The 23,821-nt window shown below is 52.8% G+C and overlaps 1 protein-coding gene across 4 annotated transcripts in view; it reads right to left on the bottom strand.

Annotated features, from left to right (window-relative positions):
- LSS (lanosterol synthase) overlaps nucleotides 1-16,721 on the bottom strand; it is a 45,727-nt gene extending 29,006 nt beyond the window's left edge. For 3 of the 4 annotated variants that reach the window (XM_040483699.1, XM_040483698.1, XM_040483697.1), the window contains exons 1-15: nucleotides 16,613-16,721; nucleotides 16,141-16,309; nucleotides 15,350-15,488; nucleotides 12,372-12,480; nucleotides 11,208-11,329; nucleotides 9,716-9,812; nucleotides 7,487-7,622; nucleotides 7,061-7,169; nucleotides 6,378-6,496; nucleotides 4,488-4,585; nucleotides 3,992-4,019; nucleotides 1,943-1,999; nucleotides 1,189-1,260; nucleotides 810-860; nucleotides 56-205 (exon numbers count right to left, since the gene is read on the bottom strand). In XM_040483699.1, the coding sequence (XP_040339633.1) occupies nucleotides 56-205; nucleotides 810-860; nucleotides 1,189-1,260; nucleotides 1,943-1,999; nucleotides 3,992-4,019; nucleotides 4,488-4,585; nucleotides 6,378-6,496; nucleotides 7,061-7,169; nucleotides 7,487-7,622; nucleotides 9,716-9,812; nucleotides 11,208-11,329; nucleotides 12,372-12,480; nucleotides 15,350-15,488; nucleotides 16,141-16,309; nucleotides 16,613-16,626 (1,470 nt within the window). In that variant the 5' untranslated portion in view covers nucleotides 16,627-16,721. Of the gene's footprint in view, nucleotides 1-55; nucleotides 206-809; nucleotides 861-1,188; nucleotides 1,261-1,942; nucleotides 2,000-3,991; nucleotides 4,020-4,487; nucleotides 4,586-6,377; nucleotides 6,497-7,060; nucleotides 7,170-7,486; nucleotides 7,623-9,715; nucleotides 9,813-11,207; nucleotides 11,330-12,371; nucleotides 12,481-13,112; nucleotides 13,210-15,349; nucleotides 15,489-16,140; nucleotides 16,310-16,612 lie in introns of those variants that run through there. The other variant, XM_040483700.1, reaches the window with a different exon arrangement.
- Nucleotides 16,722-23,821: the final 7,100 nt, after the last annotated feature.

The raw sequence follows: 23,821 nt of genomic DNA, 5'->3' as shown, positions 1-23,821 counted from the left end.
GACCCAAGGGTTGGTGGTGGGGCAGCCGGGTCTCCCTCGTGCCCAGCAGCCTTACCACAGCAACAGCATCATAGATCTGCTCTCGTGCAACATGCTTGGTGACAAAGGGACACTGTTCTTGCAGGAGAAGGATGGACTTCAAGGCCTCAGCTGTGCAGTCAGTAACAATCCAGCCACAATCCAGCGTGCTGAAGGGGAAGCCACCCTGGAAAGTGTGGGGCCAGTCATGGCCAGGGCAGAGGGCCGAGCCCGTACCCTGATCTTTAGGACCACCCGAGGTGATGGTACCTCCCTCACCCAGGCAGAGCCCTGGCCACCATAAAGGTGCAGCCGCAGCCCCACACCACGCACATGTGGACAGCCTCCCAACCTGATGTGAGAAGGTGTGCACTGCATCCACGCTCCCACACGCCCAGAGGAGCTGCCCTCCACCCTCTGCAGCTCCCTCATCACCCTAAACCACATTCCGACAGCGTATCTGGTATCTGCATGTACTGCTGTCTAATAGCATCTCTGAGGCACAGGTGTGTGTGTGGGGGGGGGTGGGGGTGGGGGTGTGTGCGTGCACAAAACACTTGTCGTGGCAGCATGAGGAAGCCTCACACGGCTCACTAACTCACGCACACAACTCCCCAGTCAGGGAAACCTTGAGTGTGTTGGTGAAACCCCACACCGTGTGTCTATCAGAGCAGGAAGCCACAGGAGACCGAGGAAAGAGCCCTATCAACTAGCAAGGCATAGCTAACTGTGGTGGTCTCTTTTGGAGCGCAGGGCGTAGGACTTGGGGCAAACAGGGATGGCCGTGGTACCTTGCTCATCTGGCGGTAGTACTTCTGGTAGTCAGGGGGGCTGTCTAGCACCTAGGCGGCATCCACATGGCACATGCAGAAAACAGAGAAGGCCCATGTCACCATCAGATGCAGACACCAGAGCCAGTAGGAGCTGGTGCAAAATACACAGGGACCAAGAGCCACTGGCCTACTGCCCTTTCAACCATCGGGGCCAAAGGCACCCTTTAAAGCATCACCCCGTGGCCCAAGGCCTGCCACCCCCATCCACTGCTGGGGAAACATGACCAAGGCACCACGCGGTACCAGAGAGGGCAGACCAGGGTGTCAAGGCAGAGGTGAGAAGGCGGTACCTCTGCGTGCAGAAGCCCCACCACCCTCAGGTCAGATCCGACCTCACCTGTGAGATCCGGATAAACTCATGTGCCTCCTGCAGGGAGGACGAAAACTCGGGCCTGTGCTGTGCCCCCGCCTGGAAGAGACAACAGAGGCTAAGCTGCTCGCTGACACAAGCCTGCACAGATGAAGTGGTTCCCAGACAATCCTGGTGACGTCTTGCCACCACTGGGAAACAGGAGCAAACTCACCAGAGTCTCAGGCTCTGGATTCTGCTGACAAGTCAGAAAGATGTAACAGAGAAATAAAGTAGGCAAAAGAGACAGTCCACACCACATCCAGTGGAGCCCAGCCCAGCCCATGTCCAGAGGATCCCTGCCCCATCTAAGGCAGACCATACGTGGCCCTGACCACTCTTCAAGGTTCTCCAGAATGTCACCACTCTCAATCCTACCAGCACAAAAACACATTCTGGTTTCCCTCCAGCATGTGCTCAGAGGTACCCATAATGAGCAATCTGAATGTTGAGAAAAGCCTAGAGCCCACTTTCCCTCTGCTAGAAGCTTCCTGCCCTGTCTCCCCAGGAATAGACCTTATACGCTCCCTACTCCTGAAGCCTCCCAGCTGGCAAGATCACTGCCAAAACTTCTGGGCAAGATCACTGCCTCAGCAAGACCATCGCCAAAGGCCTCGGAGTCCAGGTGGACAAAGAGTCAGGGCTAGCAAGTGCCACGTCCACATTGGGTGCAGGGGTGGACACCCAGGAAAGTCAATTGGAGCCACGGGAGGCTAAAAAACAAGGAGGCAGAGCCACGTACCTCTAGCAGAGCCTGGATGGTAAATGAGGTGTCCCACACCTGTGAGCCGTTGGTGCCCTGCACGCAAGAACAAGCCATTAGAACAGCAGCTGCAGCTGGGCACTTGGGTGGCTCAGTCAGTTGAGCATCCGACTTCAGCTCAGGTCATGATTCTTGTGGCTTGTGAGTTCGAGCCCTGCATCGGGCTCTGTGTTGACAGCTCAGAGCCTGGAGCCTGCTTCAGATTCTGTGTCTCCATCTCTCTCTGCCCCTCCCCCGCTCATGTTCTGTCTCTCTCTCTCTTTCTCTCTCTCTCAAAAATAAACATTAAAAAAAAATTTTTTTAGAACAGCAGCTGCAGCTCCCTCTACCCACCCACCACTGCCCAGGATCCTCGGGGATCGAGGGCACCTCAAGGGCCGAGGAGGAGTCTGGGGGCTCACAACAGCTCCCGCAAAGTGGTGGGAGCCTAGCCAACTCCTGACCTAGGCTCCATGTTCTGTGCACCCCTCAATGCCCCTGAGGGCCAGAAAGGGGACGTCTCTGCAGGCAGATGAGAGTCAGGCAGCTCCACCTGCCTTCACCAGGCCACCAGTTGGGACAGAACCCTCTCAGGGCACTTCCGGTATCTGGACAACCACTGCCCGTGACCTCCACTGTCCCAATACCCAACAACAGGCTTTTGCCCCAATCACAATGATGACCAAAAACACCCCCTCAGTTCTGAGTACACCTGGAGGTGGTGGGGCCTGGCTGAAGCCTCAACAGAGCTGAGAAGGCCCCCTTCAAATCCCACCCTGGGAGCCTAGTTCATTGGTCAACACTCTGGTCCCACCAGAATGCCAGTGGCCAAATTCCAGTGACACTAAGATAGACGGTGACAGACACTTGGATAATAGGGACAGGGATGGCAATGCCAGAGCCCAGACCAATTGGCGGCACTGAGAGAGCAACAAAAACCATGGCCTTGCAGGACAATATATAGGAAGGACACCTGCCACCAGGAAAGCCTCCTGGCCAAAAGAAACCTGAACTGGATCAAGCCTGAGGGTCTAAATGCCAGTTGCAGGAAATACAGGGCACAGAGGAAACAACCAGTCAGATCCAGAAGGGGGATGCCCTGGGAACCACTCAGTCATCCAGGAAGGAAGGGCAAGCACCCAGAAGACACTGGGCAAAAGTGGCTTCGAGGACCAGTCACCTGGCTCAAACCCTGATGCCAACAAACCTGCCACAAAACCAAACTAGGGACTGTCATCAACCCCATAAGGCAAAAGCAGTGTGATTTTGCAAGAACAAATAAGCTGGGGTGCTCAAGGAGTCAGAGGGGATGGAGAGCCCACACAGGGGTTTGTGACCTGCCTCCACTTGGCATGTAAGAGTCAGGGAGCTGGGAGTAAGGCAAGGACGCCGAGGCGAGCTCTGTACTGGGCAGTGCTGGGTCCATGTGTATCTGTCCCAAGGGCCAGTGGCCTATCTGACCCAAGAACACTGCCGGAGGCTCTGTGTTTCCACACTTAGCCAGGTGGGTGACAGTACACATTGTCACCAAAACTCCCACAGGGTGATGCAACGGTTCCCAGGTCGACCGCTCTCAGGTCAGCCCTAGCCACAGTGTGACCAGACACCTCCACCCCCAGGGTCACACACAGGAAATGAGCCAGGGAGGGAGGTGGTGGCAGAACACCATTTATGATAAATGGCACAAAAAGCAGAGCAGCGGACACAGAGAAGGGCCACAGGGGAGCACATCTCAGCCGGGGGTGCGAGGACACGAGGCTGGGGGCATGAAGCACAGGCTCCCCTCCTTCCTGCCTGACGCCCACCTCCCATGGGGGAGTTGCAGACTCTCAGCCTTCCCGCAGCCTTTGGGGCCTGTCAGCATCGCTGTCACACGGCACACGCCCAGGAAGCACCCCGGCTGTCCCCTCAGACTCAGGACTTGGGATACCAGCGGCCGCTCAGCACGTGCTGCCAGAACTCACTGTGAGGACTTACTGAATCTTAACAAACCTAAAGAGCAGGAATGGTTGAAAAGGAAGCAAACGGCCATGGCTTTATAGCCTTTACCTGCATTTTCATGCCATCGAGACCCAGCCTGTGAGGACAAGAAAAGCCCAGGTCAGGAAGCAGAGGGCAAAGAGCTGAAGTCAGGCGGCCACCCAGAGCCCGGCTCACCCCACTGCTGGCAGCAGACCCACCTGGCAGACCCACCCACCATGGTCCCAACTGCAATCAGTGACTGACCCATTACTCTTGTTGGCGAGGCCTTTCTGACGTTCACCAGAACCTGTCCCATGCACTCCCAGGCTTCCTAGCTCTACCTTCCCAAACCACCAGAAGTTCTTGCCACATAACAAATCTTTCAACTCAGAGATAACCCTCACCATCTTCCACACAACCCCTGAAATTCCTGGTTCCAAATGTCACTATACACATACGTGATCTCCACGCCTGCCACTGTGCTGGGGAGGCCCCCACGCACGTCTGCCCTTGGCTCTCAGCCATGTGCGTCAGGGACCAAGTGTGATGCTGACCAGCCACAGGCCCTTCCAGCTGCACTCACCAGAGGTAATCAGGAATCCTGGAGATGTGCTCCTGGAAGGCAGAGGAGTCTGGCCCGTCCACGTACCAGCGCACAAGCATGTTGATGGTTTTTGAGATCTGCAGGAGACACAGCTGAGTCAGGACCTTGCTCCAGACCTGTAGTGGCTCCCAAGCATGAGGACCACAGCCCAAACACTGGGCCCCCAGCACAGCCTCGCTCCGGGCCAGACAAGGCCTTCGACTCTAAGTGGAGCAACTCACTGCTCACCAAGCCCCGAGAGCCAGAGACCTAGCCAAGTTGTGCCGCCAGAAAGGGAGATGGGAACGGCCTGGGGCACGTGCATAGACAGAAGACAGAGCATCCTGTGAGAAACAACGTGAGCCGAGGCAACTGGTGAGCAAGCACAACCGCCATGAGGGCTGGGGGTCCCCCACGTGGGCATGCAGGGTGTGCCTTAAATAACTCAGAGACGCAGAACAGGATGGCAGGAGGGGCAGGGTAGAGACAGAGAGATAAGACCTGTGTGGCATGGACTGCTTGCTCACGACAGAATGTTGGGTTTTTTGTTTTTTTTTTTAAAAATGATTTGATACTTTTTTTTTTAATTTTTTTTTTTAACGTTTATTTATTTTTGAGACAGAGAGAGACAGAGCATGAATGGGGGGAGGGTCAGAGAGAGAGGGAGACACAGAATCGGAAGCAGGCTCCAGGCTCCGAGCTGTCAGCACAGAGACCAACGCGGGGCTCGAACTTGTGAACCACGAGATCATGACCTGAGCCGAAGTCGGACACTTAACCGACTGAGCCACCCAGGCGCCCCTTGATACATTTTTTTAATGTTTATTTTTGAGAATGAGAGCAAGAGAAAGAGTGTGCGCGAGCATCGGGGAAGGGCAGAGAGAGAAGGGGACAGAGCATCCAAAGCAGGCTCCACACTGACAGCACAGAGCCCAGTGCGGGGCTCAAACTCACGAACCATGAGATCATGACCTGAGCCGAAGTTAGATGCTCAACTGACTGAGGCAGGCAGGCATCCCTGGAAAGAACGTTCTAAAGGCCCAAACCTCCGACTCTGGCTTCTCATAAGCAGTTAAGTGCTGTTCTCATGTAGGTCAGCCATGCTTTACTCAGTGCTGAGCCGAAAGCCCATGAAAATCACACTGCTGTTAAAGGAACACGACTCACTGCTCCACTGCTCCGTCGAGGCAGGACAACCCACCAGGCTGTCAGAGGCCCCACAGAACACCAGGGAGCAGGCTGCAGAGCGGAGCCGCGGGATGCCACACCAACTGGACTTCCCCAGAGAGGCCGCGGCACGGCCCACCAGGGGCCCAAAACAACAACGTCCCCCGCAGCTGTCACCCCATGGCCGTAAGGCAGCCCCCCAACCCTGCACCGGCTGGGGTACACCCGCCTCTGCATGCGTGTCCACACCCGGCCTCTGTCAAGCTCCACAGCCTCACGACGCAAAGCCAGGTCAGGAGCCTGGAGGCTCGGAGAAGAGAGCTCCAAGTCACCAGGCGTGGCAGGAACCAGGACTGGAACCTGAGAGCCCCGGCACTCCAAACCCCACAGGACAAGGGCAGAAAATGAGTTCTAGGGAAGACACTCAAGAGAGGCCAAGCATCCCTCCCAGCAGCCAGAGAGATCTTGAGAGGCAGCCCCAGGAGCAGCACTACACACTCACCAGGTGACAGGAAGGGAAGGGAGTACTAAGTGCAAGACACAGGGGACAGACGGGGGTTCTCTCTGCCAGGCTCTCGTGGGAGGCCTCACCTCCGGGAAGACCCCCACTCCCAGCTCCAGAGACTGGCCTCGAGACAGTCTTCTGCCCCAGCTCCTCCCCCCACATGGGCTGCAGTTGGGTGCCCACCCCAGGCCCAGACACCCAGCAGTGGGATCACTGACCGGGCCAATGCTAATGTACTTGGAGAAGCAGTCATCGGCCACGATGTGCTCGTACAGCTTCTGGATGGCCCGCTCCCGCAAGCTGGTGCTGTGGTGGCCCTCGTACAGGTTGAGTAACACTGCGGGGAGTCAAGGGTGTCAGCACAGGGCAGCACCTGGGGCCTTCCCCATGACCCTCCTGGACATCCTGGTATGGCGCCCTGCCCTGTCCCTGATGCCATGTTCAGGGTCCACTCCCCCGAGTGGAACTCCAGCCCGGGTACATCTCAGCACTGACTGGGGCAAAGACCCAGCTCCCACCCCAGGGCTCAGCACAGAAGACGTGAGCAAGGCGACATGTGATCAAGGGAACATGACTCACACGCGGCACCCCATGCTGGACCCCGAGCCACCAGGGTTCTCGCAGGAAGATGGGTCTGAGCTGGGCCCCACAGGGTCCTGCCCCTTCTCCCCTAAGGAAGGAACAAGCGTGCCCTCCAGGCCTGCAGCCTCCAATCCTCTTGTCCAGGAGCCCCAGCCACAGGCTTGCTCCAGAGGTGAAGATAGGGCAGGCCTACTGGACACGTGGCGCACACGGTAGCCCTGGTCACCACAGGACCCAAACGACAGGCGGTGAGGAAGAGGAGGAGAGTCAGCATCATTTTAGGTGTAGGAGGCCCACCAGCCCCTCAGAAAGCACCCACCGTACACCACACGGAGCAGCCAGCTGTGCGGTGTGTACAGATCATCAGGGCACACGTTGTTCCTCTGCGCCGGCCAGTCGATGCTAGCGTAGTCCTCCACGTAGAGCTCCTGGGGGGCAGCAGCACCTCAGCACCCTCCTCTGCCCACTCCCTTCCCGAGGGCACGCCCAAGGAACATCTGCACCCCTAGCCCCATCTCAGTACCTCCTTCCCCAAGACACAGCGCAGGCCAGGACTCTGCTCACAGGTGCCCTGAGGCCATCCCACCATGCAAGCCCTTTTGGGAAGTCACTTATGATATGGGGAGGTGCAGGATTCACCCCCACTTCATAGAACTCAGCCCTGCAGGGTCTCCGGCAAGCAGGCATGTACAGTCGGGACTCAAGGGTAACCCCTCACCTGGGGTCCCTGCCCAGGAATTCTCACCTGACGGAGGCTCTGGACCAGTGGGTCCTCCTTAGCGCTCAGCCGGATGGCATAGCAGTAGCTCATGGGCAGATAGACCTGTCGGCAGTGGCACCAGAGTGTGGAGGGATGTGCAGGCATCCAGTCAGGAAACAGCCTGGGGAGACGGCATGTCAGCAGGAGATCTGGCCCCGCCATCACCACCAGTACAGCCCAGGCCCTTCCAAGGGTGGAGTCGGGGTAGATGGCTATGCTCAGCCCAAGTCGGCATGTCACAGCCACGTTCCTATGGGGTGCCGAGGAACATAGTCTGCAAGAGTGACAACCACTCCTCTCAGTTCAGCTGGGCACATGCTAAAACCAGGAGACTTGACTCTTAAACTTTCAGGACTGTCTGTGGGTTCAGCTGGGACAAAGGTACCACAGTAATATAAACTGTTAATAACAGAAACAGGGTGAAGGGTCTACAGGAACATTCTGGACTATCTTTGCAACTTCTTTGGAAATTGAAAACTGTTCCAAAATAAAAAGTTTACCTAAAACCCTTTAGAACTGGCACATCTTCCCAAGGACTGAGGCTTGGAGAGTTATCACCACCAACACGTTTTTGCCGAGTTAGCCTGACCTCAGCATACACAGTTCCACCAGCTTCCCACATAGGTGGGTACCCAGAGTATTTTCCCCACGCTTTCCCTTCAAGCCTCCTATTCTCGTGTGTGAGAGGCATGGGCATGCCAGTCACGAGCTGGGCAGGCTCCCGCCTCTCCCAACCCTGTCCTCAGGCCACTTCCCTCACCCTCAAGGGCTTGTCTACTCACTTTAAAGGGAGGTATTTTACAATCTCTCTGTAGCTGGTGGTCCAGGATCTCTGGTCCCCCTCCTGCACACATTCCTTTCATCTTCTACCCGTCCCTTCAAAACCACTCCAGGAAAGACTGGCAGTGCCCTCACAGCCTAGCACTGACTGCCAGATCCACCATGTAGGGACACAGACAACAAACAGTGCTCTGACACCCACACACCCTCCTGACACTCTGCCCATTCCTTACACACCAGGCAGGTCCAGGGTGCAGCCAGCAGGCAGCCAGTGAGCACCATTGGGATAGCCCCAGAATGCCTCCCGGACTCCTCCCAAGTGTAGGCCTTGGGTAACAGACCCCCTCTCCCACTGCCTCCTCACTGCCCCTCAAGGCTGCAAAGGCTTGGTCCTCAGCACTTTCATCAGGATCTTTCACCCGATGCCTCTCCTCTACCAAAGTCATCTAATACAGAAGCCCTCCAACCTCCCTGATAGTTTTCTGGGGGGCTGCAACATCACTGGTGTGCTCCCAGGAGCCAGCAGGGGCTCTAGCAGGGGGCTCACCTCCTGACGGGGACTCTGGGTGATCTACACACACGTGAATGTTCTCTGGGAAGACGCCCATAGCTCTCAGATATTCACAAAATGTGAATATCATTGATTAGAAGTATCACATTAGTGTTGATGTGACTAAATATTTATTTATTTATTTAGAGAGAGGAGGAGGGCATGTGCACGAGCAGGGGAGGGACAGGGATAGGGGAGAGAGAGAGAGAGAGAGAGAGAGAGCAAGAACTCCAAGTAGGCTCCGTGCTATCAGCGCCGAGCCTGACATGGGGCTCAATCTCACAAACTGAACAGTGAGATCACGACTTGAGCTGAAATCAAGAGTCAGATAATCAACCTACTGAGCCACCCAGGTGCCCCGATTTTACTGAGTATTTAAAAAGCATTGTGGTTCTGTAATTCTTCTCTTTTAAAGATACACACTGAAGTGTTCACAGATAAAGTATGATGTCTGGGATTAACTTTCACATTCACCAGCAGAAAGCTAAGGGAACAGAACAAACAGCACAGCACACTCCAGTGCTGAGGCTGGCAAGGGCTGCATAGCCTACTGCCTTCTTGTCTCCACTTCTACAGATGCTCAAAACATCCCTAACAAGACACAGGACAGCACTGGTTCTCCCAGCCCTGCAGGGCCCCACCCACCTGCCACATGGCCCACCCCCATGGTACCTCCCTCCGTCCTGCCCAAGTGGGAACCCCTTCCATCTGTCTGCAGGATTCAGCCAAGCAGGCCTCCACCAGGAGCCTAACACAGCCTCACTCCACAGAGTGGACCGCCTCTTCATCTGGGGAACAGGCAGCAAACGATCCAGGGCCCGTCACACAACTCAGCAAGGCACTGGCAACCCAGCCACACATCAACCTCAGAAGGACAAACATACCACATCTCCGGGAACAGAGTGTTGAGGCCTTCCCAGCTATAAACATTCAGGACAGCCAACCAGAACTTCCCCCAGGAGGGGATGGCCACAGCACCACCTGCAGAAGAGAAAAGGCCCAGATCATCTGCCTCTTACTATGAAGATTAGCTCCTCAGAAATCACGTGTGCCTCTTCTCACATGAACTGAAGACAGTGCTAAGGATCCTCCAACCCCAGATGAGCAACAGGTTCCAGAGCTGCTCAGAACCACCCAACAGCACAGTTGCTGAGTGGAACCAGCTGCTTCCCCAGAATAAGTGTGTCCAGCCCCAAGAGAGACATTCATAGCCTCCACCTGCAGGAAGGCAGCTACCTGGGCAGGTGAGGGGCCCAGATGCACGCAGCAGCCTCAGGCCTAGAGAAGGTGATGAGGGGAAGTGAGCATACACTCAGCTTTCTCTCTTCGGGGGACCATACCTAACTGTTCCTCATCTGGGAGTCCCTACTTGGCAGACATGTCCACGCCCCAACATGGCGTTCAGAGACACTCAAGACGCCAAATTGGGGCCACTTCCAGAAGCACCAGGCCTAGGCACAGAAACACTGTCCAGGACATGCTTCCCAACAAGGCCTCACCCCAAACCCAGGTGTGTAAAGTCAAACACCCACAAAGCTACTAGGAAACTCCTTCACCACGCAAGGAACCAGAAAGCAGCCTTGAGGCTAACGACGAGTTCACCATCAGAACAAAACCTGTGAAGAACGCAGGATCTATTAGAATGTCCACCAAGAGGCTTAATCTAGCCTGGTGGGTCAGGAAGGGCTCCCACAGAAGTGACAACCACAGTGCTGGATGAAGGCTAAGTAGAAGTTCCCGGGCAGCAGGGTGGGAGTGGGTCAGGAGGCTCTAGGCAGAGGAAGTACCACATACAGGGCCCAAGGTAGGAAGGGGCCTCAAGGAGCTGATGGGAGGCCTCTGTGTGAGCACCGAGAGCGAGGAGGACAGGCATATCATGGAACGTCTGTGACACACAAATGGGAGAGACCTTGCCCAACCTGTAGAGCAGCAGGAGCCAAGACGCCCCCCAGAGCTATAATCTGTCACCTTCAGAGTCCAGAGGGGAGGGAGGGAGAGGCGCCAGCTGCTGGAAGCCCCACGGGGTGTGTGGGAGGGTGACTGTGGGGCTGAGCAGAGCCAGCTGCCTCCAGAAAAGCCACTCCAGGTATAGCCCTGCCAGCAGCACACTGGCGGACTACTGGCTGAGTCTTTGCCATTGTGTGAGACAAACGGGATTATGTACTTTTGAAAGTACTTTTGAAACATTTTGTACCTTTTGAAACAATACCAGTGAGGTTAGAATGTGTCCATCTCTTTCTGCTTTGATGGATCCCTTTTCACATATTTCACCCAGGATTTCAAATGGAGGCTGATCTTTCTAGTTCTCATTTGCTAGAGCTCATTATGCCCAGGTGATATGGACTCTTAACCCAATGCACGCTGTGCCAGGGGTACCTTTCTTGTGAAGAATGTTCCGGGCTCGTACCAAGTCAGGATCGTCAGGGCCAACACCCAGAATTCTCAGAGATACATAGTTGAGTGCAGTCCCAAACACTGTGGACTTGTCCTCCATGTGCCTAGGGGAGCAAAGGACAGAGTGAGAGAATGCCATGTTTCATTACTTGTAAGGAATTAAGCAAGGTTTTCAGCAAAATTTCCTCAGAAAATCAAAAATACTAAATTACCTTACACTGATACAACATGACAACATAATAAAACACAGAACAGCAATTTTCCAGTAAGAATCCACGTGCCTCCCATAATTGAACAGTTCCAAAAGTGCCTGTGCAGGACTTGCCTGCCTCTTCGGCTTATTTCCCATGCCTGAATCAACATGACCAATCCCAGGGTGCAAATCCAACTAAGGCTCCTTTGTCACTACAGCACACAGAACAAGCATCAGAGGCAACATGGCAGGTAAGGCCAAGACCCTGTGCCTGTCCAAGGGCACTAGTGAGATTTCAACATCCACCAAGATGCCCTGGGACCTGCAGGCCCGAGAGCCAAGGCCTTAAGCTTGAGGCCCACAACTCTGTCAAAGGATGAAGAGAGGCTGGGCTGTCCTTCAAGAATTGTAATGGAGAATCCCTGTGGTGTGGATTCAGCCCGCCAGAAAGAACCCCATCTCTGGGTGTAGAACAAAGGGCAGCAGAGCCCATGACCAAGGTGGGCAGGCAGCTGACCATCCTGGGGGAAGACCATGCTCCCAGAGTGTGCTAAGTGTCAGAAAGGCACACTGAGACCTGGGGAGGGTTACCTGGCCCCCCTGGTTCCACCTGCTGCCATCCCAGGGCCCAGAACAATTTCCTTTTGCCTTAGCAATAACAGCCAGGTGGCTTTCTGTGGGGTGTGGGTCTCAAGAGCCTCTCAACCAGTCATAAAGTCCAGGTACAACATAAGCTATGAAACCAACACCCAGAAAGCAAGTAGCCACCTATTGTAAGACCCTTGGGAAACCAGAGTTCAGCACACAGCATCCAGCCAACCTCCTTCCTCCTAGGTTCTCCCCCCGACCCACCCAGGTCCAGAGCTAGTCACCCCACCCTTGACAGGTATATCTCCTACATATGAACATGTGTGCACAAGTAAGCACATGTGTGCAGTAACAAAATGACTCACAGGCCCCAGCCGCCATCAGGGAGCTGCACTGACCGCAGGTACCGCACTATCTCTTCTTTATATCCGGCTGGCAGATGGATTTGCGCCACATAGCACGTGATCAGGAGACCTGTGTGGCAGAAAGGACGTTCCTTTACTGGGAGGAGGAACACTCAGTACTGCCAAGCCTAGGCCCCTTTCCTCTCAACCCAACAGGGAGCTGGGTCTCCTTTGCATGGAAACAAGCCAGAAAAGGCTATTCCTCCTGGCCTCATGAGGGACTTTGGGAGTGAGGGCCCGGGGAGCAGCCACAACACAGGACACTCCTTACATAGGGTGTGCAGAGCCCACCCAGCCAAGTTCAGGGTCCTGCAATACTGTCCATACTTGCTGGAAAAGAAATACCAAATGGGTCACCCCTGGACAGAATATTTATTGCTTATGTTTCTCTGTTTTATACTTTTTTTTTTTTCTACCACACATAGGAATTTTTTTTTTTTTTTTTTTTTTGTAGAGAGAGAGAGAGAGAGAGAGAGAGAGAGAGAGTCAAGAGGGGGAGGGGGCAGAGGAAGAGAGAATCTTAAGCAGCCTCCAACCTCAGTGCAGAGCCGGATGCAGAGCTTGATCCCACGACCCTGGACCATGACCTGAGTTGAAATCAGGAGTCAGATGCTCAACTGACTGAGCCACCCAGGCGCCCCTATACGTTTTTTACTAGCATATGTCACTTTGCAAATGTGGGAGAAGGACAATAAACATTACCCAGCCTAGCCCTCCTCAACATGGTGCTCCCAGGCCATCTTCAACCCCACTCTTATCTCCCCCAGCATTGGCTCCATCAGTCACATGCTGTAGCGCCCTGCAAGGGGAGAGGTGTCTTAGGGTAGGCCTTAGCCAAAATGCACCATGAGATACATGCCTGGCTCTAGATCAGAGGCATCAGAAGCCCTGGAAGACATGGCCACACACAGACACAGCCTGGAAGAAGGGACAGCTAGGTCTGGAGATGCTACAGAGGTTCAGAGAAAAAAGTCATCCCAAATCAAGCCCATCTCATTTCATCAGTTACAATGCTGTCAAGACAAAGAAACATACGTGGGCAAAAAACAGAACCAGTGTCTCCCTCATCTTACAGGCAAGGAAACTGAGGCAGGGGGCCCAAGTGGTGGGATTGGGGCGGGAACCCAGGGGGTTGGACCCGAGAATCAGGGCTCACCACAGCGATACATATATGTATATGTATGACTGAATCCAACTCCCCATATCACATATGAGGCAGCCAAGGCACAGTGAAGTCCTGTCACCTTACCCAGGGTCACAGCAAGCCAGTGCCATGTCATTGCTTCCCCATAAAGACCCCTGGGAATAGTCAATGCCACATGAACCACACTCAGTCAGGAACTGTCTATACAGAATCGCCCCCCCCCCCCCCCCAACCAGGAGCATTTTCCAAATTAAAGCAGATAAAGGAAGGACCAAAGCTCACTCAGCTACGGAAGAACGCTGGAATGGTACTTCTGAACAGAACAGCATCAACCTGAGGAAGAAGGTCTATCCAGAGTCCAAAAAGGGGAAGCCCAGGAAAAGCCCCAACCTGCAGCCTGCACAGAGCAGAAGCCCCAGCTGGATGAGCCCAGAGCTGCAGCAGCAAGCCTAAAATAACGCAGGACCAAGAGCTCCCTGCGTGCCTGGTTTTGTACGTGTATGACCTAACCTGATTCTCATCATCTTCATGTCACAGATGAGGTGGCTGAGACACAGTGAAGTCCTGTCACTCTGCCCAGGATCAAAGCAGACCAGTGGGATCATGTGCCACTACTTCCCTACGAAAACCTCTGGAATAGTCTCAACAGGCTCCTAGTGGGGCCAAGGGAAGAAAAAGGCCCTTGACTTGCCCCTAAGGACATGCCCGTGGGTTCCTGGATAGAAGATATAATGACGTACAGCACAGGAGAGACAAGAACACAATGGATTCCCAATGCTCCTCCCACTAGGAGAAAAGAGCTCTTCTACATAAATTCAAAGGAGATTTCTCACATTACATGGCCAAGTATTTCTTCAGTGAAACACTCTCAGAACACAATGGCCTTACCTAGCCAAACCAGTTCAGTACCCAGGAGGCCTAAGTGCAATCCTCCTAGGACTCAACCAACTGAACCTGCAGTTTCCCTGCCCTGGTTCCCTCAGTCACCCCTTCAAGGTCAAGTTCACACACCCAAGCTGTCTGGCCTCCCCCCCACCTGCCCAAAGAAGCCTTAAAGATCCCACCCATCAGGGCACCTGGCTGGCTCAGTTGGTAGAGCACACAACTCCTGATCCAGGGGTTGTAAGTTCGAGCCCCACGTTGGGTGTAGAGATTAAAAATAAACTTAACGGGGCGCCTGGGTGGCGCAGTCGGTTAAGCGTCCGACTTCAGCCAGGTCACGATCTCGCGGTCCAGGAGTTCGAGCCCCGCGTCGGGCTCTGGGCTGATGGCTCAGAGCCTGGAGCCTGTTTCAAATTCTGTGTCTCCCTCTCTCTCTGCCCCTGCCCCGTTCATGCTCTGTCTCTCTCTGTCCCAAAAATAAAAAATAAATATTAAAAAAAAATAATAAAATAAAATAAAAAATAAACTTAAAAAAAATTAAAAAGGTCCCACCCTTCACCTGCCCACTCTAGCTAGCACCTTTACATAGGCTAGGTCCTCCCCCTTGGAGTGTCCCTACCACTCTGTACTGGGACTCAAGAGCCACTCCTCCTCTGTCCCCACAAGAGTACCCCTTGCTTCCCTTACGGAAACACTGGGCTGGCAGTGAACACTGGGGATGGCACTCCCATTCCCCAGCACCAACACCAGGACAACACAGGCACAAGGCAACCCTCCAGAGACATCTTCCAAGTAAGCTCCTGGGTTTTCACCTGTTTACTCATTCACACGCTGCATTCACCAAGGACCTGAACCAGGCCCGACCAGGACCCCAGGACGGCCTCACCCACAAGCTGGGGCAGCACCCACCTACCTGGCAGGAGGAAGAGTGGGCCACCATAATCACCTGCCCAGTGCCCATCCTCAGCCTGCAGCCCCACATAAAATGTCATCCCATTCAGAGCCCCTTCGTGGGCTGTGCAGGCTTTGGGCAAGTCCTTAAAGTAACCGGTCTGCAGAAGACAAAAGAGAGGAGAGATGAGGGGTCTGTTGCCAGGCCAGAGGAACCCTCAGCACCTACAGCCAGGCCAAAATTACTTTCCAAGTTTCAACTGTTCGGATCAAAAGTCTACAACTCTTCGAAAGCACTGCCACCTCAAGAGGCAAAAGGAAGGTTCTACGTTCTCCTGCTTTCCAGTCACTATTTTCAAATTTCTTCATAACTTCTCTGGGACGTCTTAAATCAATAAGACAGATGTCCAGGCGCGCGGGAGGGGTGCAGTGCTGCCCCGGGCCTGCCCCCCTCCCCCAGCCTCTCTCGGGAAGGGCCGCCAACGGGACGGGACTGGACTGAACGGCACGGCAGGTGGCAGCGGCAGACAGGGCCCCAGGGAGAAGCCCCACCGCCCGGCGCCGCACACTCCTTCCACCAGCCGAATCGCTCACATGCAATTTCCTGGATCAAAAACGTGTTTCTCAAAAGGACAGCGGTTTCCTCCGCGTCACTTGGTGCTAAAGGGACTGAAGCAGAGGAGCCCGGCCCACCTTTAGGGGACATCTTGGTCCGCACGCCCCACCCCCGCCGGGCCCGGCGCTCCCCGCTAAGGCAGGGGCTGCGCACTGGCTTCCGCCCACCTGCCCGCGGCGCCCGGCGCGGGCACCTACCGGGTCCAGTCCCAGCGAGTGCGCCTCCAGCCGGGTCTGCCCGCGGCCAGGATCCTCCCCCTCCTGGAAATACGTCCACGTCTGCCTTCCCCTCTCATTTCGGAGGCGCCAGCGGCTGAGGTCGGTGGCGGGCTCGGTGCGATAGGGGCCCCCTCTACGACGCAGACACCTGAAAATGGTCGCGCTCCGGTGAGAGGCCGTCCTGCCCCTTCTTCCCAAGTCGGAGCCCGGAGGCCGCGGCCGTCCCTTCCGGCAGCCCACAGACAGGCCACCGTTTTCCTCAGCTCACAAAATGAGAACTCTCCGCGCCAGCTGGGCCACTACGCTCCCGCCGCCGGATTTCTCCCCGAAGCCCCACGCCCCCGCGGCCCCTCGGCCGCGCTCCGGACCGCTCCCTCCCTTCCCGGGGGTCCCGGCCTCGTCCAGCGGGCGTGCTAGGGCCGCGCAGGGGTCCCGGGAAGCAGAGACTCACGTGCCCTCCGTCATGAAGGCGGCCGCGACGTCCCCTACCCGCGCCCCGGCGCGGGTCCGCGTGCGCTCAATACATAGACTCGCGCCTCGGGCGACTTGTGGAGCGCGGTGGGCCGATGTCCGTGCAGCCAATCAGAACGCCGCGAGGGTGGGCCCAGGGCGCGCCCGGCCGCCTCAGTGGTGGAGAGCCAGACGCCCCAGCGCGATGAGGGCGTGGCCTGGGCGGGGCGGGGCCTGCAGTCAGGTCCGGAGCTCCAGGTGGCGAGCTGCGTGGAGGGTGAGGAGGAGTGCCTGAGGCTTAGAGCCGCGTGGGGAGGGTCCCGGTGCGCCGGCGGAGGGCGGACTGGCGGGAGCGACCTGGGAGAGAGGCTCAGGCTGAGGTCACAGGCAGGGAAGAGCTCCTGCCCTTGAGGGAGAGGCCGGCTAGCTGGAGGTGAGTGCTTGAGGGGAAGACGGAAGCCTCGAGGTTGGGTCTCCAGGCGATGAGGTGGGAAGCCTCCTCGGCGGAGGAGGGAGGTGGTAGGGACCCGGAGGAGGCTGAGCCCCCGAGCTGCCCTGATGGGGATGGGCCTGGTGAGGCGAGCCTCCGCCCCCCCCTCCACCGCCCCCGCCCCCCACCCCGGGCCCAGGGGCCGGGAGGGCCAAGCGGGGACGTCAGGTGACGCTCGGGGACAGCCTCGGCTACTCACAGGGGTGCCCCGAGTCAGGGTGTCCCCAGGATAACTTAAAGGTGAAAGGGCTTGACAGTAAAGGGAAGGGAGATAAAGGTGGAGACACAGAGTAACCGAGCTTGAAAGGGACAGCTGGGGTGGGGGCAGCCTGGCCCTCAGGGGTGCACCGCAGAAACCTGGGCTGCGGGGAGAGTGGAGGGCATCTGATGGAGGAAACGGTGCTGACCCGGAGGGACTAGAGCCACAGGGCCCAGAGGCAACCCCTCAAGAACCCACAGGCCGCCCCACCATTTGGTCCTCTGCGGACAGAAGCCCTGACATCCCTCTGGTCCCGCGCCGCCCCCTCCACCCCACGTGTGAACCACCGAAAGCCAGAGGGAAGGCGGTGGGGGAGGGGCTCCTTGGAAAAGAAGAAACACACACACCTTCCCTTTAATGGAATGAGTATTGGGGTTTTAGACGGTCAGTAAAGGACACTTGCCTCTTCCAATCGTCGTTCAGAAACTAGTGAAGATGACACACAAGTAGGATGATATTAAAATACCAGCCTTGGGGCGCCTGGGTGGCGCAGTCGGTTAAGCGTCCGACTTCAGCCAGGTCACGATCTCGCGCTCCGTGAGTTCGAGCCCCGCGTCGGCCTCTGGGCTGATGGCTCAGAGCCTGGAGCCTGTTTCCGATTCTGTGTCTCCCTCTCTCTCTGCCCCTCCCCCGTTCATGCTCTGTCTCTCTCTGTCCCAAAAATAAATAAACGTTGAAAAAAAAATTTTTTTTTTAAAATAAATAAAATAAAATAAAATACCAGCCTTCCACATATACAAAGTAGTTTGGAAGACATGCCTTAGATCTGCAATCAAGAGGGGAATACTGACCCACCCCTAAATCAGGCAAACATCTCCCTCAACCCCTGACCAGATGGGCAGCTGCAGCCTCGAGGCCACAGAGCTGCCTCACCGAGCACCATGCAGCCAAGTGCACGGAAGAAGATACCACCAGCCTGTGGACCCCACGAAGTGTACTCAGAGGAGCCTGAGCATACTTTACCCTGTCCATTCTCCCAAATTCACCAATCCATACTTCGTTGGGAGTAGAAAACAGTTTTTCTCCACTGATGTTCCTCCACGTGGAAACACAAAGAGTGGGAATTAGGGCTCCAGCCTACAGTATGGACATCTGAAACCCTGAGTCTGGCAAAGCCAAGGGACAGAAGCAGTTTCAGTTGGAGCACACTTTGAGTTTTGATATTTTACTGTACTGGAATTTTTATGAGCAAAATAACAATTTTTTAAAAATATCTTGGAGAAAAAAAGTGTAAAAATCCATCTGAGAATTCACAGGTAAGACTTTCTAGAGACAGTCATGAGAAAAAATAATACTTCTCTCTACTTGCACCCTACCAATTCCAACTCATTTAATAAATTGGATACAGAAGGCTCCAAAGTTTTTGGCATGAACAACTGGGCATATGATGGTGTTGTTTACAAAAGTAGAGAAGGTTTTGGGGGAAATTTCAACTTAGATTGGAAACATGTTAAGACAGATGCTCATCAGACATGTGAGTGAGTACACTAGAGTAGACTTGTGTTCAGGAGAGAGGACAAGGCTAGAGAAAGGAATTTAGGAGTTACCTATTTTTAGGTGATGTCTGAGAATAGGAGATTGGACAAGATCAACTAGAAAGTGAGTGTTCCAAAGAAGATTTTCTGGGTGAGTCCTGGGGCAGGAATAGTTTCCAGTTCAGAAGAGAAGGAGTAGCCAGAAAAACAGGAGAAAAACCAAGGTAATGTGGAGTCAGGGAAGCCAGGCAAAGACATGGTTGCGTAAAGGTTTTAGAGGAATTGTAAAATGGGGTCTGAGAATTGATGATTCTAAATGTTGCAAGACAACTTGTTGGTGACTGATAAGAGCAATGTTAGGAAATGTGAAGAGAAGAGCCCGGCAGCAGAGTTTTATTTTGTTTTTAAGGGGGGAATTTCCAGTTAAACATGTCAGACTGAGCACAGGCATTGACTTCCATTTCCCATCCAAACTCTATTTACATAAAGTAATAAAAGATAAAAAAGTGAAAGAACGGGAGAGAAGTTACCAGCAAACTAGACAGATCAACACAATTGTAGAAGTTGTGATGTAAGAAGTGATAACTGACCTAGCAAGCCAGAAAAAGCTGAAACCCACAGGTAGAAGTGAACCCATCAAGAAAGAGACCATTTTTGCTAACAAATCCAAGGAAGGTGCAGAAATCGAAAGACCTTTGAATAAGCAGTATGATGATAGGTCCCTTCCTCTACCTGGGTGGGAGCCTGTAACAGTTGAGTCAGAGCAGGTGTGAACTCAGGAAAGACACAGTTGAAGTCTACTGAAAGTGGGGGGGGGGGGGGGACAGGGGAAGGTTGAGTGAAAGTCTTACACTCGTGTAGGAGCCCGGTCCTGCGCCTTCCATTCAGCCATAAGACTTCAGGCAGTAAGAAGAGGATTTCTCTGGAGCAGATGGCCCCCCAAAAAGACCTGCAAACATTGACAGCTGGGACCCACTGTTAAAGTGGAGAAGCCAATCGGCTGTCAGGTTGTAACCCTTGACACAGAGCTTCCAACAAGCTCCTTAGAGCCCTTCATCAACGTGAGCCAGACATTTGAGGAAAGCCTCTATGAAGAAAGACAACAAAACATACCCAAAAAGGGAATTTTGAGAAATAGAGAGGATGCCAGGTGTGGAAGAGGACTTGAACAAAAACATGTCCTCACAGAGGTAGGATGTTGCATCCATGAAACCAGAACCACCTGATGCTCTTTCCCTCCCTACACTATTTTCCTCAGTGCTTCCCACTGATTAGCAGACCAAACAGTTTGCATATTTATCTTGTTTACTGCCTATCTCTCCATTAAAATATAAGCCCTGTGAGGGCTGACGTTTGTCATATCCCCAGCACCTGGAATAATGCTTAGCAGATAGTAAATATTCCGAAAGTATATACTGAATAAACGAATGAACAGGATTCTCTAAATAAGAAACATTAAGGAAAAAGACTCTCAGGAATAAAAAATATGGCATCAGATTTTAAGTCCCTAGAATAGCAATTTAAAATAGGGAAATTTTAGGATAGTGGGATAAAAAATAAGGATATAAAAAATAGAGGAGAAAAAATTAGAGGATCAATCCAGGTGGTCAAACATCTGAATATTAGGAGTTGCAAAGGGAAATAATGGAGGAAAAGAATATATTAAATAATTTCAAAAAATTCCAACATAGGCGGATAATTTTCCAGACTGAGAAAGCATGGCATATTGTTTTCTAAAGATTCCTGCAACACCTCCCATCTCACATGCTCTTGTACAATATGGTCTTAACACTCGTCCCAATGAGAAGTGGGATCTACATCCCATCCCTTGAATCTGTACCCAAACACTCGTAATACCTTGCTGTGAAAGTTATCCTGCACGAGTTCCAAAGCTGGGGTTGCATTTTGCTCACTGGAGCACTTGTACTTGGACCCCTGAGATTCCATGTAAGAAGTCTGACTACCCTGGGCAACCTTGCCATGGCCACATAGTGAAGTCACATATTAGCCACTCAGGTTGAAAGGCCCAGCTGAGCCCCCTGCCAACCATGTGAGTGAACTTGTCTTGGACAGCCAGTCTAATCAAGCCTTCAAGTGACTGCAACTGTGTGAGCAATCCCCAGAGAAAGCTGCCCAGCTGAATCCTTCCCACATTTGCTACCACATATGTTTGGAGTAGTCTGTTACACAGCAATAACTACTGGGGGGGGGGGGATGCACCACTAATGCTCAGCACAACAAATTGGGTGGGTAATAGAGGAGGGAGACCAACACAATCAAGCATGTTTTTGAGAAATTTAAGAACACTAGGAACAGATGATTTGCAAAACTTCCAGCAACAGTAACAACCAAAACAGGAGAATGATTACCAATCTAAAATTCTATTTCCAGGGTGCCTGGGTGGCTCAGTCGGTTAAGTGTCCGACTTGATTTCAGCTCAGGTCATGATCCCAGGGTTGTGGAATTGAGCCCTGTATCAGGACCCATACTGAGCATGGAACCTACTTGGGATTCTCTCCCCTGCCCTTCTCCCCTACTTGTGTGTACGTTTTTTCTAATAAAGAAATTAATTAAAATTAAAAGGGGCACCTGGGAAGGTCAGTCAGTTGAGCATCCGACTTAGCTTAGGTCATGATCTCACAGTTCATGGGTTTGAGCACCACATCGGGCTCTGCTGTCAGCACAGAGCCCCTGTGGGTCCTGCTTCAGACCCTCAGTCTCTCTCAAAGGTAAAATAAATAATAAAAGAAAATAGGGCACCTGGGTGGTTCTGTTGTTAAGCATCTGACTCACGTCATGATCTCACGGTTTGTGAGCTCAAGCCCCACTCCAGGTGAGCATGAGCCCTGCTCCAGATGGGCCTGCTTCTCTCTCTCTCCCTCCCTCTCTCTTTCTGTCCCTCACTTGCTCCGTCTCGCTCTCAAAATAAAAGATAAAATAAATAAAATTCTGTTTTCATTCAAATGATAAATCAAATTTAAGGGTAGATATAAAGACAAGATAGGAAAGCTCAGAAGGCTGCTAGAATATGGGCTCCATCAAAATGAGAAAGCAAACAAAGGAAGAGGAAAATCTAGGACTCAGAATCCAGGACATGTCCACACTGTGGCAGAAAAATGGGTGTTTCCCAGTGGGTCATCTCCAAAAGAAAGTGGAGCCTAGCACAGTGTTGGAAGGAACTTTACACTTAGCACAAAAAGTTTTGGGTGAAGTAGTGATAACATAGAAAAACAAGTAAAGGCAACCAACTCCAGGGAAAACTGAAAAGTTGGACCTGTTAACCTTAAAAATAAAATCATCAGTTATTCTTGCCAGCAAAAATGGGTTTATTTGGGAATTTCAGAGAACCACAACGCAAGACAAGCAAGCTAAGGCAAAACCATAACTCCAAGGAACAAACCAGAACATGGCCTTATAGAGGAAAAGGGGGAGTTGGGCAGGTCTATTGTAAACAGAAAATCAATTGTAGTAAACTGGGTGCTGAAAGTGTTGTGGCTTCTCATTAGCTGAGCTGTAACTTTCTCCCATTGCTTGAGCTGTGGCAGTCTCTCATTGGCCGGACTATTGCCTGGCCTGGGCAGGAGGAAACCTTCCTTCCTCCAGTTGGGACAGTAAAGTAGTATCCTGGCAAGATGTCCCTCTTCCTGATAGGTCTTCAGTTGGTAGGGCACTAGAGCTCCCCCTACTGGCCTCCCGACTCCATTTTAAATGAGGTTTCCTTTTATTAATTTTAACGTAACTAAAGGAAGTGTAATCATAAACCAATACTGGGCTCAATGGCCAACAGTATTAATAGTCACACTGAACTCCGAATGCACACTTCAGCCCACATTTTGTCAAGCTGTTTGGAAGACTAGTAGAAGAGGAAATGTGGATATTTAGGCATGCATAAAGTATGTTGCAGAGAGGATAGTCCAGGAGAGCTAAGTTCTCTTCCATTGTGGGAAATCAACAGATAATGTCTAAAATCAAGATTAAGAAATAGCGTTATTTAAGGTCTTTATTGATGAACATGAAATTAATCACTGAAAAAATCCCTAAAAAAAGTAAATAGTTTTGTTCTGAGGAAGTGGGGATTGGCTGGTAGATTTGGTGGTCGTGGGATAAGAAGTTCTGTTCTTAGTGCTTCTGTTTTCTCAGTGACATAAGCAAGGTCATCATCTAAGAATGCTGGAGGTTTGAGGAGAATGAGAAGATACAGTCTTCTTGGAGAGTCTAAAGGATTATAATAGGGAGATGCTGAGTGCCAATTTCAGATTGGTGGTCATACTCAGCATCACCAAATTTATTAATACCTACTTCTGTGGATGGCTCAAATTTATCCTTCTTCCGCACCAAGTGCTAACAAACTCAAGATTATACCTTTCCTTTTTCACATGGATGGCTGCTCAGCACCCCTTTCGAGATTCCTGCCTTGTCTTGCTGACCAGAATTGCCCATACACCATCTTTAAAAGAAGTGACTGAGTCACTTCTCTCCTAATATCTTCCAACAACTGACTCCCACAGCACTCAGAATAAGGCAGCAAGGGTCTCTGTGGTCTGGCCTATCCCCCCTCACTTGGCAGTACTACCACACTGACACCTCCAGGTGCCATGACCTCTCAGTTACGTCACATTCTGCCCAGTTCCACCCTGCACTCCCCTCCTGGAATTCTGTCTTCTCCACATAATCCTCTGGTCTCCCCTCTGCTTCCAGGGCAGGGATATGCCCTGCACACACCTTCAGATTGCTATGTACATATAACATTGGCTCTCTTGGATGTGAGCTAGGTGGGCCTGGTGAGCAGGGTTCCTGTGTCTTGTTCGTCCCTGTGTTACTGATGTCTGACACATCAGTGATTGCAACTTAGAAATGAATGATGCACACAGAAACGTAAGCTGCAAACTCCCTCAGAGCCTATGTTGGTGGGTGACAATGTGAGGAGATGAAACGTAAGAATATCAAAGACACTACACAGGAGAAAAGAGCCTTTCATTCTGAAAA

The sequence above is a fragment of the Herpailurus yagouaroundi genome, unplaced genomic scaffold (genome assembly GCF_014898765.1).
Source record: "Herpailurus yagouaroundi ecotype Mexico unplaced genomic scaffold, PumYag 162, whole genome shotgun sequence".
In the NCBI taxonomy this organism is placed as follows: Eukaryota; Metazoa; Chordata; class Mammalia; order Carnivora; family Felidae; genus Herpailurus; species Herpailurus yagouaroundi.
Note: the sequence above shows the minus strand (reverse complement) of the source record. Positions and strands in the feature narration are given on the sequence as shown.